We start from the raw sequence: 16158 nt of genomic DNA on the forward strand, positions 1-16158 counted from the left end.
CAGAGAGGGTGAGACCAAAATGTCTATAAAATTTTGTGCAATGTTTCAGCAGAAATTCATTATTTTTTATAAAAATATCCCGGTAGTTAGTTATAAACAAAAAATTTTTTATAAGCCATCTTACATGTATCAATATACCTACCAGGTTAAAACTCTAGGCTAATTTACTTTTTGCACTTTCTAATGCGCTCAGTCAGAGCTGTCATCATTACCCAATTACAATGATGCTTCAAATCATGTGGTTTCATTTGCACGCGCTACAAGCACGTACTGTTTGTTGTTTCCATTGCTGTTGGTGTTTTTATAGTTGCTGATTTTGTCAAATTTTCTGGTGCTTTAGCTACAATATTGTGGTAATTAGTAATTGTGAACCTATATCAATAACTTTTTTGAGAATGAAGTAATGAAGGAAAAGAAGGAGTGATATATGGGAATTACAATTTACAAATAACATTTGTACAAAAATATTTCTAAGGGTTCTGTATGGTCTGGTACCAGAGGAGGTCCACGGAGGGGGAGGAACACCATGAGTTACAACACTGAGTGACACGACCCTAGTGATGCCACTGCTTCCAAGATTGGATTTCTGGGTTTGAAGGCTTAGGACCATAGTCTTATGGGACAACTCAAGTCAACTGGCATAACATAGTTCACAAAATTCATGTTCTGCATTCTAGTGTAATGAGTAGCATCTGGGGTCTTAAAAGCTTGCAAGTGGCCATCTAAGATACGACAATTGGTTTCAATTCGCCAGGGGAAAAAAGAGTAAGAAGGTAACCAAAACCTCAGAGAAGAAACAAGTCTACAAGGCTGATAGCCTACACGAGCCAAGGCTTTATCTACCCTGAGACCAGAAGAACTAGATGGTGCCCAGCTACCACCACTGACTGTTCTGACCGGAGTCACAATAGATGGTCCTGGATAGAATCGTAGAAAAATGTAGAACAAAATTCAAATTCTTGAAAAAATAAAATAAAAAACGCCAGACTAACTGGACCAGTAGAGACTGGAGGACTCCGCTATCGCCCTGAGACACTCTTTAAACCTTGAACTGAGTCTATCCTGAGATCACCTTTTAGTGAAATAGCAGAGTGGCTCACAAAATAAAGGATATTACCTGAAAGATAGGTACCATACTTAAAAACCATCTGTATGAGACCAAAAGGTCAATATTTACTATAAAGCAAAGATGAGAAAATAAGGGGGCAGGGAAACTAGAGCACTAGAAATGGCACAGTCAGAACACAAAGAGAATGTTAACACATTTTGAAAAATATAACTAACATCACAAAACAATTTGTGTGGAAATCGTCAAATGAGAACCTAACTTGCTGTGTAAACTTTCACCAAAAACACAATAAAATATTATTTAAAAAAAATACTCTTAAGACATTCAAAGACTATTATCATTGGTAGAAATTACTTTTTTATGGGTATAAAAAAGTTTTTCCCAAATACCTATAAATTAGTATTGTCAATGTAATCTGGGACTTGATTAATGGGCTTTGCTAATTATTCGTCCCTTCAGCAGACTTTAGTATCCGTTTAAGACTAAAATAGCTAGAATTACTTGCCCACCCCAGCTCCCAACTGTAAGACAAGCAAAGGAACCCAGAGTTGCTGAGGACGCACAGGTAACGCCCTGCCCATATGGGCCGCGGAAGCCTTTGACAGGCGAGCGTGTCAGAGACGGAGTAAGGGGTAGAGGAGGCTGAGTTCTGCCAGGCAACGCGCCACGACGCCCTTGCCATGGCCTTCACGGAATAGAACCCAAGGAGACCACTCGCCCGGCGGCGCCAAAGCCCCCGCCGCCCATCCCCCGAGGATCCTGCAGTTCGCAGGCAGGTGTGCGCCGTGTGCATGCCGGATGGAGCCAGCGGGCGGAGTGGCTGCTGGGCGCCTCGCGGGGGGTGGCTGAGTGGGTGGGTGTCTGTCTCTCCACCTCCTTCTCTGCCTTGTGCCTGCCGGCGGTGCTTGTACGCGCCGCACCCTCGCCTCTAAACTCGCAGCCTTGGGGGGCGGCGTGTGTGAGTAGCTGGGAGGGGGCCGCGGGCACTTCGCAGAGGGTTCGCCCGGGTTTGTCCGCGGGTGTCACCTGACTTGTCGGAGGAGCCACAGCTGAGGTGGGGGCGGGGATGAGGACGCAGCGCGGAGCGCTAGAGAGACGCGGCGGCGCTGGCGGAGGAGGCGGCGGCGGCGGGCGGGTACTGACTCCTAGGGCCACAGGCGGCGGGCGCAGGGACCGCGGAGCTGAGACCCGGGGCCGGGCCAGGACTGGAAGCGTCGCGCCCGGGGGCACCGGGTCCGCACGGCCGCACACATTCACCCGCCGCAGCTTCCCTCGGCGGCTCAGGGTCCGCTCATCCTGCGACGGGCGGCGCCGCTCCAGGGGTGGGGTGAGTACCCGCGGCCCCGACTTGCCCTCCTCCCCAGCGCCAGGGCCGCTCGGGGATCCGGAGAGGATAATCCTAGGGCGCGGAGAAGGGCAGCGGCCGAGTGACAGCTCCTCGGCGCGCTCGGGGGCGGCCGGGGGGCTGGGCTGGGCTGTCAGCTGTCTCTGCTCCACCACCGGGAAGGGTGAGGTGCTCAGAGACTTCGGTGCCTCCGCAGAACCTCCGAGCAGTCCCTGCGGCGGGAATCTGGGTGTAAGGGGAGGGTGCGAGCTGCAGACTGAGGCGAGGGGGCCTGGGCGCAGGGCCTCGGCGAGGCTTTGGAGGTGGCCGCGAGGAACGAAGGGGAGGCGAGGGCATAACATGGCGCAACGCTAGGATAATCTCCACCGAGACCGAGGGAGGACGAACCTATTGCTGCAGCAGCGCGAGGAGGAGGAGGGAGGCGGCCAAGGCTGGGTGTCCGATTCATTCTCCGAAGCCTGCGGGCTTCCAGGAGGAAACGCTGCGGCAGCGGCGGCGGGGAGGTGGGAGGTGAGCTCCCGGTGGGCGCGGCGCCGGAGGGGATAACCCCGACGGACGCCGGAGCTTCTCTGGCACCCGGAGATCAGGTTGCAGGGAAAGTGCTGATTGACGGGGGGGAGCCGAAGAGCTGAGGCAGGCGGCATGGGGGGTTGGGCGGGCACGGTGTCACGATGCTGGGACCGGAGCCCGCGCTGAGGCCCCGTGACCGCCCCACTCCAGCCCAAGACCCTCTGAACCACGTTGTCTGAGCAGGGTTAGCATGTTGCTGGCTCCGGGAGGTGGTCCCAGGGTGGGGATGGAGGAGAGAGCCGCCGTGCGGCAGCAGGAGGCAAGGCCTAGGTGCTTGGAGGGTAGGGTCTACGGGTTAAAGCAGGACCATCTCCCCTTCTTTTCTGCAGAAGAGGAGGCGGTAGACACGGCAGGAGAAGATGTCGGGCCAAACGCTCACGGATCGGATCGCCGCCGCTCAGTACAGCGTGACAGGCTCCGCTGTGGCGAGAGCGGTCTGCAAAGCCACCACTCATGAAGTGATGGGCCCCAAGAAAAAGCACCTGGACTGTAAGCATCTTTTTATATAAGCGGGACGTGAGCACCGCAGAGGCGCCCAGGCTACCGGCGTCGCGGCCTGGGCTCTGTGTCGATAAGGCTGCAGGTTTCGGAACTCCCAGCTGGGCTGCCACTGAGCTTGAAATCTCCAACCTAGGAGGTGTCGCCTTGGGCCATCCCTGAAACCTTGTCTTTTGAGCCTTTTTTTTTTCCTCCTACTGACCTCCAAGCTCTTGGTGGAGAAAAAATATGTATTAATACTATAAGCTACTAAGAAATTGTACACTCTCGGTTACACTCCTTTTCTCCTTTCTTTCTCCATCCTCTCCCCGTCGATCCAGCTTTGAGAAAATGAGGGGTTGCACAGTCATAGCCTAGAAAAAGATGAATTCATGGAGAGTCATACTTGTCACCCTAGTTGTTTCCTAAATGCATCTTGGATAGCTCTAAAATAATGTCCTTTTTCAGTGTTACTGCTGAGAAGGTTTTGTGTCTGAGTGTGGATGTGGGTGTTATGTCACCACACCAAACTGAAATAAATCCAAGCTATTGAAGGAGGATATTGAACTTCAAAAATAATGGCAATTTCATTTTACACATCCTGGCACACTTCTTTGTCCCATTCTCAGAAAATGCTGGGCGGAATGACTATGCTGTGGTGACAAAATGGACGTGCTTTCTCAGCGTTTGAGATGGTGCAATTTCAGATGAAAACATTTAATTCATAATTTTATTTTACAGTTGTGATTTGTTGGATAAGAAAGCTTTACTCTGGTTTGGGATCTGTATTTTTTGAAATAAATGTCTTGTTTGATTAACATAGTAAATATTTTGTTATTGTAGGGTGAATAGGGACACTTCAAAAGAGGCTTTCACCTGTTTTGGGTAGTGAGGCTTTCTATAAGTAAGGCTACATCAGAATATATTCTACAGTTACTATTCAGTCTTTTTGACCTGCTTAGGATCTTCTTCTGTCTCATTATGATATTGGCTGGTAAATGTCAGTGTTGGCCTAAGGAACATAGGCATAGCCATACCCATTTCCCTGTCTGGCTTTCTTTGCCCATTTTCTGGTTTTCTTTTGCTCTGAGCCTTCCCCATTGTCTGCCTTGTGCTGCTGAGCAAATGGCACCAGTGTTAGTACTGACTCCAGACCTAAGAAAAGCTTGATGAAGCTTACAACTAGTCATTGTAAGACTGTCCAGCCATTGAGTCTGTTGTCTTGTAGGATGGAATAATTTTGCTTCTAGAAACTTATCTAAGGGCAAAACATCATTACTCCTTTTTTGAGTGAGTTTTTAACAAAATTCATTGATTAGAGTATCACCTGTTGTATACGTAGTACAGGATGAGAAAGGCCACCAGGGACAGGGCACCTAACAGAACTGGAAATTATAAATTCATGACCAGCTCATTTTGCTGCAGCATGCCGAATCATTTAGTCATCTTTCCATCAGTTTCCCCAACTCTGGAATGATGACTCACGTCTTAAAGGTATGTACTAGCCTAGCTTGTTGTCATCGTTAGGTGCTGTCGAGTCGGTTCCAAGTTACAGCGACTCTATGTTCAACAGGGCGAAACACTGCCAGGTCCTTCACTATCCTTACGATGGTTGCTACGTTTGAGCCCATTATTGCAGCCACTGTGTAAATCCATCTTATTGAGGGTCTTCGTCTTTTTCACTGACCTTCTACCTTACTAAGCATGGTGTCCTTCTACCTTACTAAGCATGGTGTCCTTCTCCAGGGACTGGTCCCTCCTGATAACATGTCCAAAGTATGTGAGTCGGAGTCTCACCATCCTTGCTTCCAAGGAGCATTCTGGCTGTACTTCTTCCAAGACAGCCTAGCACATCCTTATAATGAAGCAGCTATAGATTATGGATTTGTGAAATGCTATGAAAATGACAAATCAATATATCATTATGTTTCAGGGAGTGTTTACAGGTATGAGCATTTCCTTAAAACATAGTTCATATAAAGATGGACTTTTGTGGATCTAAATATTTATTCACCTTAGTCTTTTAGAGCTGGAAATGTTTTTAAAAATTTTTCAGATTGGAAAAAATTTTCAGTTTCTCCAGCAAATATTAGTGAGTGGGGTGATTTTAAAGATACGAAACATAAGGGGAAGATTCCATATTAAAATAATGCAGCTTAAATAGGAACTGGTGTTGAATTATTAATATGAATAATCATAATTGCTAAACCTTATTGAACAGTTACTATATGCCAGGCACTGGGCTTTACATTATTAATTTATGGCCACTTAACAGGTGAAGGAACCATTGTTCAGGGAGGGTAATTAATGTTCATAGCTTTTAACCACTGCACTTAACTGCCAATTGTGGTTTATTTAGTAATATTCTCTATTGGAAGGGGAAGAAAAGGAACTGTATAAGCCTGAATGGCTTATGATGGCAGTGGGTTTGGTCTAATCTTCAAACAGTCCCATGTTTGTGTGGGTTTGTGTGGAATCGAGCACCACAATCCACACACATATTGCGATCTCTGTGAGATGCATGAAAAGTTTTAAATTCTGTCACTTAAAAAATGACTAAAATACCAAACACTGAGGAGTATTGGTTAAGAGTTCTTTTAACATTTTGCTGTCCAATTAAGTTAGAAATAGAAGTTAATGTGCTTTACGTAAGCTCATTTAGTACATATAAAAATATACTTGGTTTTGTAGAAGTACAATTTGCACACTAATTCTGTGGGTAAGATATAGTGATAATATGGCTTTATGTTTTATATATATATATATTATATATAATGGGAGCCCTGGTGGCACAGTGGTTAAAGCGATCGACTGCTAACCAGAAGGTCAGTGGTTTGAAACCACCAGTGACTCTGAGGGAGACAGATGTGGCAGTCTGCTTCTGTAGAGATTTACAGCCTAGGAAACTCTGTGGGGTTGCTATGAGTCGGAATTGACTTGATGGCAGTGGGTTTTAGGTGGTGCAGTGGTTAAAGCACTTGGCTGCAAACCGAAAGGTCCGTGGTTCAAACCCACCAGCTGCTCCTCAGGAGAAAGATGTGGCAGTCTGCTTCTGTAAAGATTTACAGCCTTGGAAACCCTATGGGGTGGTTCTAGTCTGTCTTATAGGGTCATCATGAGTCAGAATCAACTCGATGGCAGTGAGTTTGGTTTTGTGTTATTATGTATAATACAATATGTTTTATGATTTATTCAGCACTATAGCTGCTGAAAAAGAATAAGCAAAGCTTATTGCATAAGATTAAGTGGAACAATGTGTAAAGTTTACTGAACATTAAGATAGCTTTCAATATGAGAAGTATACTAACTTGCTATAAATATTTTTTTTACTTTGACTTCACTTGTACTCATTTAACTACTTGTTATTGTCTCAGTACACCCTCTCATCTTTCTATACCAAGGCACACTCTGTTCCTTCCTCTCAGATGTCCAATCCACTCTCTTCAAGGACAAGTAGAATTTCATCAGAAAGACCCAGTCCAAATGTGGAGATGGTTTAGAACACACTATATTGTTTTTTAGGCGGTCAGCAAGAGATGGGAAAAATACACTTACAAGAAATGCACTTAAGCCAGTTAACATTTATACCATAAATCTGTAAGGGATCCAATCTGGGTGGTCCTGTGACTTTCTCAGGCAATGATCAGTATTCCAGGAGGGGAGAAAAGAGATCATGTGAAGTTTAGGGGTAGCAAGATCAGGGGAAGCAGAAGAAGGGCAAAGTGTCCTAGGTGATAGGAGGGAGCATGCTTTAGAAATGCCTTAAAAGTAATTAACCAGGCTTTACATCAGCCAGTGGAATAGTAAAAATTTTCTTCTGGACCTTTTCATTTTCTTATTTTCAGAGGAATCTTTGTGGCAGAATGTTAAACATACTGTATTTGGATCACTTTAGATATTTTCTCCCCTTATAGCAATCAATGTGGTTAGTAGAGAGTTAGAACCAGTATAAAATGGATAATTCAAATTGATTTTTTTTAAAAAATTGCCTTAGTGATTTTTTTTTAAAAAGTATATGTGGAATATATATATATATGGAGCCCTGGTGGCACAGTGGTTAAGAGCTACAGCTGCTAACCAAAAGGTTGGCAGTTTGAATCCACCAGCTGCTCCTTGGAAACCCTATGGGACAGTTCTGCTCTCCTGTAGAGTCGCTAAGAGTCGAAGGCAATGAGTTTGGTTTTTGGTTTTATACACATATATATGTATACATATATACATATGTATACATATGTATACATATATACATATGTATACATATGTATACATATATACATATGTATACATATGTATACATATATATGTGTGTTTGTGTGTATTTAGTAGGTAAATTCATATCTTAATTGAAGTATTACCTTGCAACATTTTAGATTAAAAATCTAGATTTTTGGTATATTGCCATATTACTTTTAATGTTTAATAAATGTCTGCTGCAGACTTATTTGTAATTTAATCTATGCACTTAGCTGCCATGGATCTCTCTTAGCTTTTCATGAAAAAATACCCTTTAGATATCCTACCTTCTCCCTTCATACTGATTGTGATGTTGGGATAGGGTGTTCTTTGGAGCTTATCTGGGTGTCAGTAACTTGGTAAAGAAGGTCAGAGGTAACATATGACCTTATTCCCTGAGGGCAGATGATGATTTCCTTACAGAATTGTATTTTAGGTGACTAAAGTTCTGAGCCAGCATCTACTGAGAGAGCTGTCTAATATAATCAGAGTTCATTTAAATAATTTGAAAAGCCACATTCTTTGCCATTAAAAATATTTATTCTTCAGTTTTCCTTCCTATTGTAAATTCCTTTCTCTTTCTTAGGGAAATATATGTTTTGCTTACAAAGGGGAATGTTGGCTGTATGTTTTTCCTTAGGCATATATGTAATTTGAAGTTTACTCTGTGTTTTTTCGTAAAGGGGAGAATAGTTGAATGGCACATCTAGTGTCAATTGCACATTGACCTATGAGCAAAAATAATGGACTCTTCCTTGGAGCAATTAGCAGGAAGCACAAACCAGAGAGAAAATTGTACCCTGAACCCCACAGACTTTCTCTAGCTGTTTTCCTTCTATCTCTTCATTTGTCCCATGTGTGTAAAGATATCCCCGTGTGTACATGCTGTTTAAGAGGGATCTAGTATCTTTTATGGAGTTCCTGGATGGCACAAATGGTTTGTGCTTGATTACTAACTGAAAGGTTGGCAGTTCGAACCCACCCAGAGGCACCTTGGAAGAAAGGCCTGGCGATCTGCTTCCATAAGGTCACAACCTTGAAAATCCTACGGAACACAGTTATACTCTGAAACACATGGGGTCACCATGAGTTGAAATCAACTCTACCACAACTGGATTGGTTTTTGGTATAGTATCTTCTAAAGAATTTTGTGATGTACCTTTCCTGGCTACTCAGAGGAGAGAGCAAAAATTAGATCTTTGCCTGCTTGGTGTAGTTTTGGTTTTTAGCCTGATCATTTGACTTAGGGTTATTGCTTTGGTTTTAAATTATAACTGTCCTCCTTTTTACATCAGTTATTCTTTCTGTCACCCGTATCTTTAACCTCTCCCTCTAGGTCTCCTCCTTATTTCCAAGTATCTCTATTCAAAGCATACAAACAAAACCACCCACACACTATGCTCCTTGGACTCTATGACCTCGTCTAACAACCAACTTGTCATCTCTTGCTTTTCTTTGACAACCAAGCTTCTTGAGACAGTAACATATTCATACTCCCCAACTCACCATTCCAAAGAAAACAGAAACAACTCTACCCCTCTTTGGATATTCTGTTTTTGATTGACTTAAATCATGCATGAAATATTAGAATTGCTCTTAGGTGCCAGGCATTGCCCACCCAGTTGTCCAAGCCACTAACCTGAAAGTTATCCTCATATCTCAAATCCAGTAGGTCATCAATTAATCTAAGTTGGAAACAATTATATCCTTGATATGGAAAGTTAGAACAATGAGCAAGTTGGTAAATTGGAAAAAAAATCAGATTTTTAACAATTATATCTATAATACTTTTGGTTATGGATTTAAAGCATGTGTGTACTTCTCTTGGTATATGCTATTGATGATTACATATTAGATGATTAGATACTGATATTAGAGAAAATATTTCACCATCAGTTTGTATGTGTGTATTTGTACACTCATTTTCTTTAGTTTGTTTTAAGTTGGATGCAGTTGGGAAACGTTGCTTTTCAATATCCATTTTAAAATTCATAAATACATACATTACGAATGGTAAAAATAGTTATAGAAGAAAATTATTGTTTTAAAAGTGGCTGCCTGCTCTCAGTTTTCACCAAAATGATATTATTCCTAACTTTTTCTGTTAACAACCTGAGGGTTTTAGAAAAACACTGAAAAAAAGGGACAAACTTAAGCTGAAACTTGGGATTCTTTTGCTTTTGTAAAGAGAGCAATAAATGTTAGCGTATTTAACCTGGCTTTCAGTGACCTCTTTGGGGGAAATTAGAAATTACTTTCAGTGTTGAGGCTTTCAATAGCTTATTTAGCACAATCCCATTATTTATTCATTTAACAAATATTTGGGTATTTAGCAAATGCCAGGAATTGTTCCAGGAGCCAGGGATACCATGGTGAACAAAATACACACAGCCCCTGGCATCAGAGAGCTTGCAGCTTAGTAGGGGAGAGAGAAAATGAAAGAAATAATGACAGGTGATTCAGAAAGAATTAAGTTTAACAAGGGAGGTGACAACTACAATGGTGATGCATTGCAGAGGAAGCCATGTTTTAAGCCCGGGCTTGAAGAATGAGTGGGACTTATCTAGGGAAGGTACGGGCAGGGACTGTTGCAGGTTACTATCCAAGAAGGGCTCAAAGAGAACAAGGTACCATTTAGGAACTAAACTAAAGTTGAGGGTGACGGGAAGACTGAGTTTAAGAAGGCAGAGAATGTTAATAGATGAGACCTGAGTTGTGGATAGGAGGCAGATCTGGAGGGCCTTGTAGGCTAGAGGGAATCTTAGTTGTCCATCCTCTTTGTTTTTACATATAAGGAAGCTGGATCTCAAAAGGGAAAAATCACACATTCTATATCTGTTAATAGGCATTAGTGGTTCACTGGTAGAATTCTTGCCTTCTGTTGTGGGAGGCTGGGGTTCGATTCCTGGCCGATGCACCTCATATGCATGTACCACCCATCTGTCATTGGAAGCTTGCATGTTGCTGTGATGCTGAACAGGTTTCATCAGAGCTTCCAGACTAATACAGGCTAGGAAGAAAGGCCTGGTAATCTATTTCCAAAAATCAGACAGTGAAAACCTATGAATCACAACTGCCCGATTTCCACCTGATCATGGGGGTGGCGCAGGACTCGGCAGTGTTTAGTTCCTTTGTACATGGAGTTGCCATGAGTCGTGGATCAACTTGATGGCAGCTAACAACAGCAATATGTATGTTAATGCTAAATAGTTTTTACCTGTCTGCCTTGAGCTGGTGCCCTAATGTGTCATGACTTTGCTCACCCAGTTCTGATTACTGTATCTAGGCTAGAAAATATTCTCTGTGTAGATCACACAGGAAATGTGCAGATATCCAAATGTACATGTGTGTATTAGGAGCCCTGGTGATGCAACAGTTAAGCGCTCAGCTGCTAACCAAAACATTGGCAGTTCAAACCCACCCAGCAGCTTTGGAGGAGAAAGACCTAGCGATCTGCTCCCATAAAGATTGTTGTTAGGTGCTGTTGAGTCGGTTTTGACTCATAGTGACCCTGTGTACAACAGAACGAAACACTGTCTGGTCCTGCGCCATCCTCACAATTGTAGTTATGCTTGAGCCCGTTGCTGGAGCCACTGTGTCAATCCATCTCTTTAAGGGTCTTCCTCTTTTTCATTGACTGTCTACTTTACCAAGTGTGTTATCATTCTCCAGGGACTGATCCCTCCTGATAACATGTCCAAAGTACGTGAAGTGAAGTCTCACCATCTTGTCTTCTAAGGAGCATTCTGGCTATACTTCTTCCAAAACAGGTTTGTTCATTCTGTGGCAGTCCACGATATATTCAATATTCTTCCTCAACATCATAATTCAAAAGCATAAATTCTTCTTTGGTCTTTCTTATTTATTGTCCAGCTATCGCATACATATGAGGTGACCGAAAATATGATGGCTTGGGTCAGGTGTACCTTCATCCGCAAAATGATGTCTTTGTTTTTTAACACTTTAAAGAGGTCTTTTGCAGCAGATTTGCCCAGTGCAATACGTCATTTGATTTCTTGACTGCTGTTGCCCTGAGTGTTAATTGTGGATCCAAGTGAAATGAAATTCTTGACAACTTTAAGCTTTTCTCCATTTATCGTGATGTTGCTTATTGGTCCCATTGTGAGAATTTTTGTTTTTACGTTGAGGTGTAATCCATAGTGAAGGGTGTAGTCTTTGATCTTCATCCATAAGTGCTTCAAGTTCTCTTTGCTTTCTGCAAGCAAGGTTGTATCTTTCAGCGTATTGCAGGTTGTTAATGAGTCTTCCTCCAATCCTGATGCCGCGTTCTTTTTCATATAGTCCAGCTTCTCAGATTATTTGCTCAGCATACAGATCGAATTAGTATGGTGAAAGGATGCAATCCTGATGCACACCTTTCCTGATTTTAAACCATGCATAATCCCCTTGTTCTGTTCGAATGACTGCCTCTTGGTCTATGTCCAGGTTCTGTATGAGCACAATTTAGTGTTCTGGAATCCCCATTCCTTGCAATATTATTCATAATTTGTTATGATCCACATAGTCGAATGCCTTTGCACAGTCAATAACACACAGATATGCATCTTTCTGGTATTCTCTGCTCTCAGCCAAGCTCCATCTGACATAAAGAATGATATCCCTTGTTCCACGTGCTCTTCTGAATCTGACTTGAACTTTGGGCAGTTCCCTGTTGATGACTGCTGCAACCGTTTTTGAATGATCAACAAAATTTTACTTGCGTGTGGTATTAATGATATTGGTCAATAATTTCTGCATTCTGTTGGATTACCTTTCTTTGGAATGGGTACAAATATGGATCTCTTTCTGTTTGTTGGCCAGGTAGCTGTCTTCCACATTTCTTGGCAGAGAAGAGTGAGCGCTTCCAGTGTTGCCTCCGTTTGTTGAAACATCATCAATTGGTATTCTGTCAGTTCCTGGAACCTTGTTTTTCAGCAATGCCTTCAGTGCAGCTTGGACTTCTTCCTTCTCTTACCATTGTTTCTTGATCACATGCTACCTTCTGAAATGGTTGAATGTCGACCAATTCTTTTTGATACAGTGACTCTGTGTATTCCTTGCATTTTCTTTTGATGCTTCTTGCATCGTGCACTATTTTGCCCATAGAATCCTTCACTGTTACAACTTGAAGCTTAAATTTTTTTTCAGTTCTTTAAGCTTGAAAAATGCCAAGCATGTTCTTCTCTTGGTTTTCTAACTCCAGGTCTTTGCACATGTCAGTATAATACTTTACTTTGTCTTCTTGAGCTGCCCTTTGAAATACTCTGTTTAGCTCTTTTATTTCATCATTTTTTCTGTTCGCTTTAGCTGCTCTACATTCAGGAGTAAGTTTAAGAGTCTCTTCTGACATCCATTATAGTCTTTTCTTTCTTTCCTGTCTTTTTAATGACCTTTTGCTTTCTTCGTGTATGATGTCCTTGATGTCATCTCACAATTTGTCTGGTCTTCAGTCATTAGTGTTCAGTGTGTCAAATCTATTTTTCAGATGGTCTCTAAATTCAGGTGAGATGTATTCAAGGTCGTACTTTGGCTCTCATGCGCTTGTTTTAATTTTCTTCAGCTTCAACTTGAACTTGCATGTGGGCAATTGATGGTCTCTTCCACAGTTGGCCCCTGGCCTTGTTCTTACTGATGATATTGAGCTTCTCCATTGTCTCTTTCCACAGATGTAGTTGATTTGATTCCTGTGTATTCCATCTGATCAGGTCCATGTGTATAGTTGCCATTTATGTTATTGAAAAAACATATTTGCAATGAATAGGTTGTTGGGCTTGCAAAATTCTATCAACTGGTCTCTGGCATCATTTCTATCACCAAGGCTATATTTCCAACTACTGATCCTTCTTTGTTTCCAACTTTCACATTCCAATCATGAGTAATTATCAATGCATCTTGATTGCATGTTTGATCAATTTCAGACTTTAGAAGTTGGTAAAAATCTTCAATTTCTTCATCTTTGGCATTCATGATTGATACATAAATTTGAATAATAGTCATATTAACTAGTTTTCCATGTAGGCATATGGATATTATCCTATCACTGACAGCATTGTACTTCAGGATAGATCTTGAAAAGTTCTTTTTGACAACGAATGTGATGTTGTTCTTCAATTTGTCATTCCCAGTGTATTAGACCCTATGATTTTCTGATTCACAATGGCCAATACCAGTCCATTTCAGCTCCCTAATGCCTAGGATTTCGATCTTTATGCATTCCATTTCATTTTTGACAACTTCCAATTTTCCTAGGTTCATACTTCATACATTCCACATCCTAATTATTAATCTATGTTTGTGGCTGTTTCCTCTCATTTTGAGTTGTGCCACATCAGCAAATTAAGGTCCCAAAAGCTTGACTCCATCCACGTCACTAAGGTCCATTTTACTTTGAGGAGGCAGCTCTTTCCCAGTTGTATTTTGAGTGCATTTCAACCTGAGGGATTCATATTCTGGCACTATATCAGACAATGTTACAATACTATCCATAAGATTTTCACTGGCCAATTCCTTCAGAAGTAGACTGCCAGGTCCTTCTTCCTATACTGTGTTAGTCTGGAAGCTCCACTGAAATCTGTCTACCATGGGTGACCCTGCTGGTGTTTGAAATTCCGGTGGCATAGCTTCCAGCATCACAGCAACACGCGAGCCACTACAGTACAAAAAACTGACAGACAAGTGGTGGAAAAACAAAAATAAACCCCCCAAATTACCATACATTTTAAAGAAAAAAACCATTGCAATCGAGTCAATTTTGACTCACAGTGACCCTAAAGGACAGGGTAGAACTTCCCCCTAGGGTTTCCAAGGAGTGGCTTGTGGATTCCAACTGCCAACCTTTTGGTTAGCAGCTGAACTCTTAACCACTGCGCCACCAGGGCTCCATCCATACATATTAGATATGTCTAAGTATGTTCATACCATGCTTCACCGGGTTTGTCAACATCAAAGAAAAAACTACAGTTATTAAAATTTAGTTTAAGAAAATATCCAACAAATATTATATAAGACTACTATCATAAGAACTCAATAAAAAGTTTAAACACAGAAGAAAACATTCTTTGATGGTTACAAGGGTGGGGAGGGAGGGAGAGGGATATTCACTAACTAGAAAGTGGACAATTATTTTAGGTGAAGGGAAGGACAGCACACACTACAGGGGAAGTCGTCACAACTGGACTAAACCAAAGCTAAGAAGTTTCCTGAATACAACCAAACACTTCAAGGGACAGAGTAGCAGGGGCAGGGGTCTGGGGACCATGGTTTCAGGGGACATCTAGGTCAATTGGCATAACAAAGTTTTTTAAGAAAATGCTTTGCATCCCACTTTGGTGAGTGCTGTCTGGGGTCTTAAAAGCTAGTGAGCGGCCATCTAAGATGCGTCAATTGGTCCCAACCCACCTGAAGTAAAGGAGAATGAAGAACACCATGGATACAAGGAAAGTATTAGCCCAAGAGACATAAAGTGCCACATAAACCAGAGACTTCATCAGAAGAACTAGATGGTGCCCAGCTACCACAAAGACTGCCCTGACAGGGAACACAACGGGGAGTCCCTGTGGGAGCAGGAGAAAAGTGGAGTGCAGAACTCAAATTCTATTAAAAACACCAGACTTAATGGTTTGATTGAGACTGGAGGGACTCCAGAAGACATGGCCCGTGGACTCTCTGTTAGCCCAAAACTAAAACCATTCCCAAGGCCAACTCTTCAGACAAAGATTAGACCAGACTATGGGATATAAAATGATACTCATGAAGAGTGTGTTTCTTAGCTCAAGTAGATACATGAGACTAAATGGGCAGCTCCTGTCCAGAGGCAAGATGAGAAGGCAGAGAGGTCAGGAACTGGTTGAATGGACACAGGAAATCCGGGGTGGAAAGGTAGAGTGTGCTATCACAGTACAGGGAGAGCAGCTAGGGTCACAAAACAACGTATGTATAAATTTTTGTATGGGAGACTAATTTGAATTGTAAACTTTCACTTAAAGCACAACAATTAAAAAAAAAAAAGAAAATATCCAAGTGAAGACTTTTATCTTTTTTCTTTTCAAAGCCAGGTGTTATTACATCACCATTCCTCTTGATATTTTCCTCAAAATAAATATTAAAAAAAATTATAAAATATTAATTTTTCCTTAACTGAAATAAAAAGAATTATTTAAAAAACTTTACTATAATCTCACTATTAATTCGATTAGTGTCAAACTGTACAGTTTAGAGCCATTCCATCATCTAACTAGATAATTCAGTTAGACCATGCATTAACATAGTTTTGTTGTTTTTTCCCCAAACCTAACAGGGTTTGCAGTGTGTTCGCATATTTCTAGTCTCTTCATTAAGTATTTTAATGTGGAACATTCTGGTTTTGGCCACCCTTGAATCAGCATGAGCACACCCACAGAAGCTTCCATGGGAAGCTGGTTTGAATCTGTGCTATTGAGTGGACCTAGCTGATTGTTTAACATTG

At 42.0% G+C, this 16158-nt stretch overlaps 1 protein-coding gene across 5 annotated transcripts in view; it reads left to right on the plus strand.

The window, feature by feature from the left end:
- Nucleotides 1-1844: 1844 nt before the first annotated feature.
- SNAP91 (synaptosome associated protein 91) overlaps nucleotides 1845-16158 on the plus strand; it is a 173394-nt gene continuing 159080 nt past the window's right edge. For 2 of the 5 annotated variants that reach the window (XM_004386044.1, XM_004386046.1), the window contains exon 1: nucleotides 3314-3473. In XM_004386044.1, coding sequence (XP_004386101.1) covers nucleotides 3344-3473 — 130 coding nt within the window. In that variant the 5' untranslated portion in view covers nucleotides 3314-3343. Of the gene's footprint in view, nucleotides 2397-2446; nucleotides 2578-3313; nucleotides 3474-16158 lie in introns of those variants that run through there. The other 3 variants (XM_004386043.1, XM_004386042.1, XM_004386045.1) reach the window with 3 other exon arrangements.

The sequence above is a fragment of the Trichechus manatus genome, unplaced genomic scaffold (genome assembly GCF_000243295.1).
Source record: "Trichechus manatus latirostris isolate Lorelei unplaced genomic scaffold, TriManLat1.0 scaffold00154, whole genome shotgun sequence".
Classification (NCBI taxonomy): Eukaryota; Metazoa; Chordata; class Mammalia; order Sirenia; family Trichechidae; genus Trichechus; species Trichechus manatus.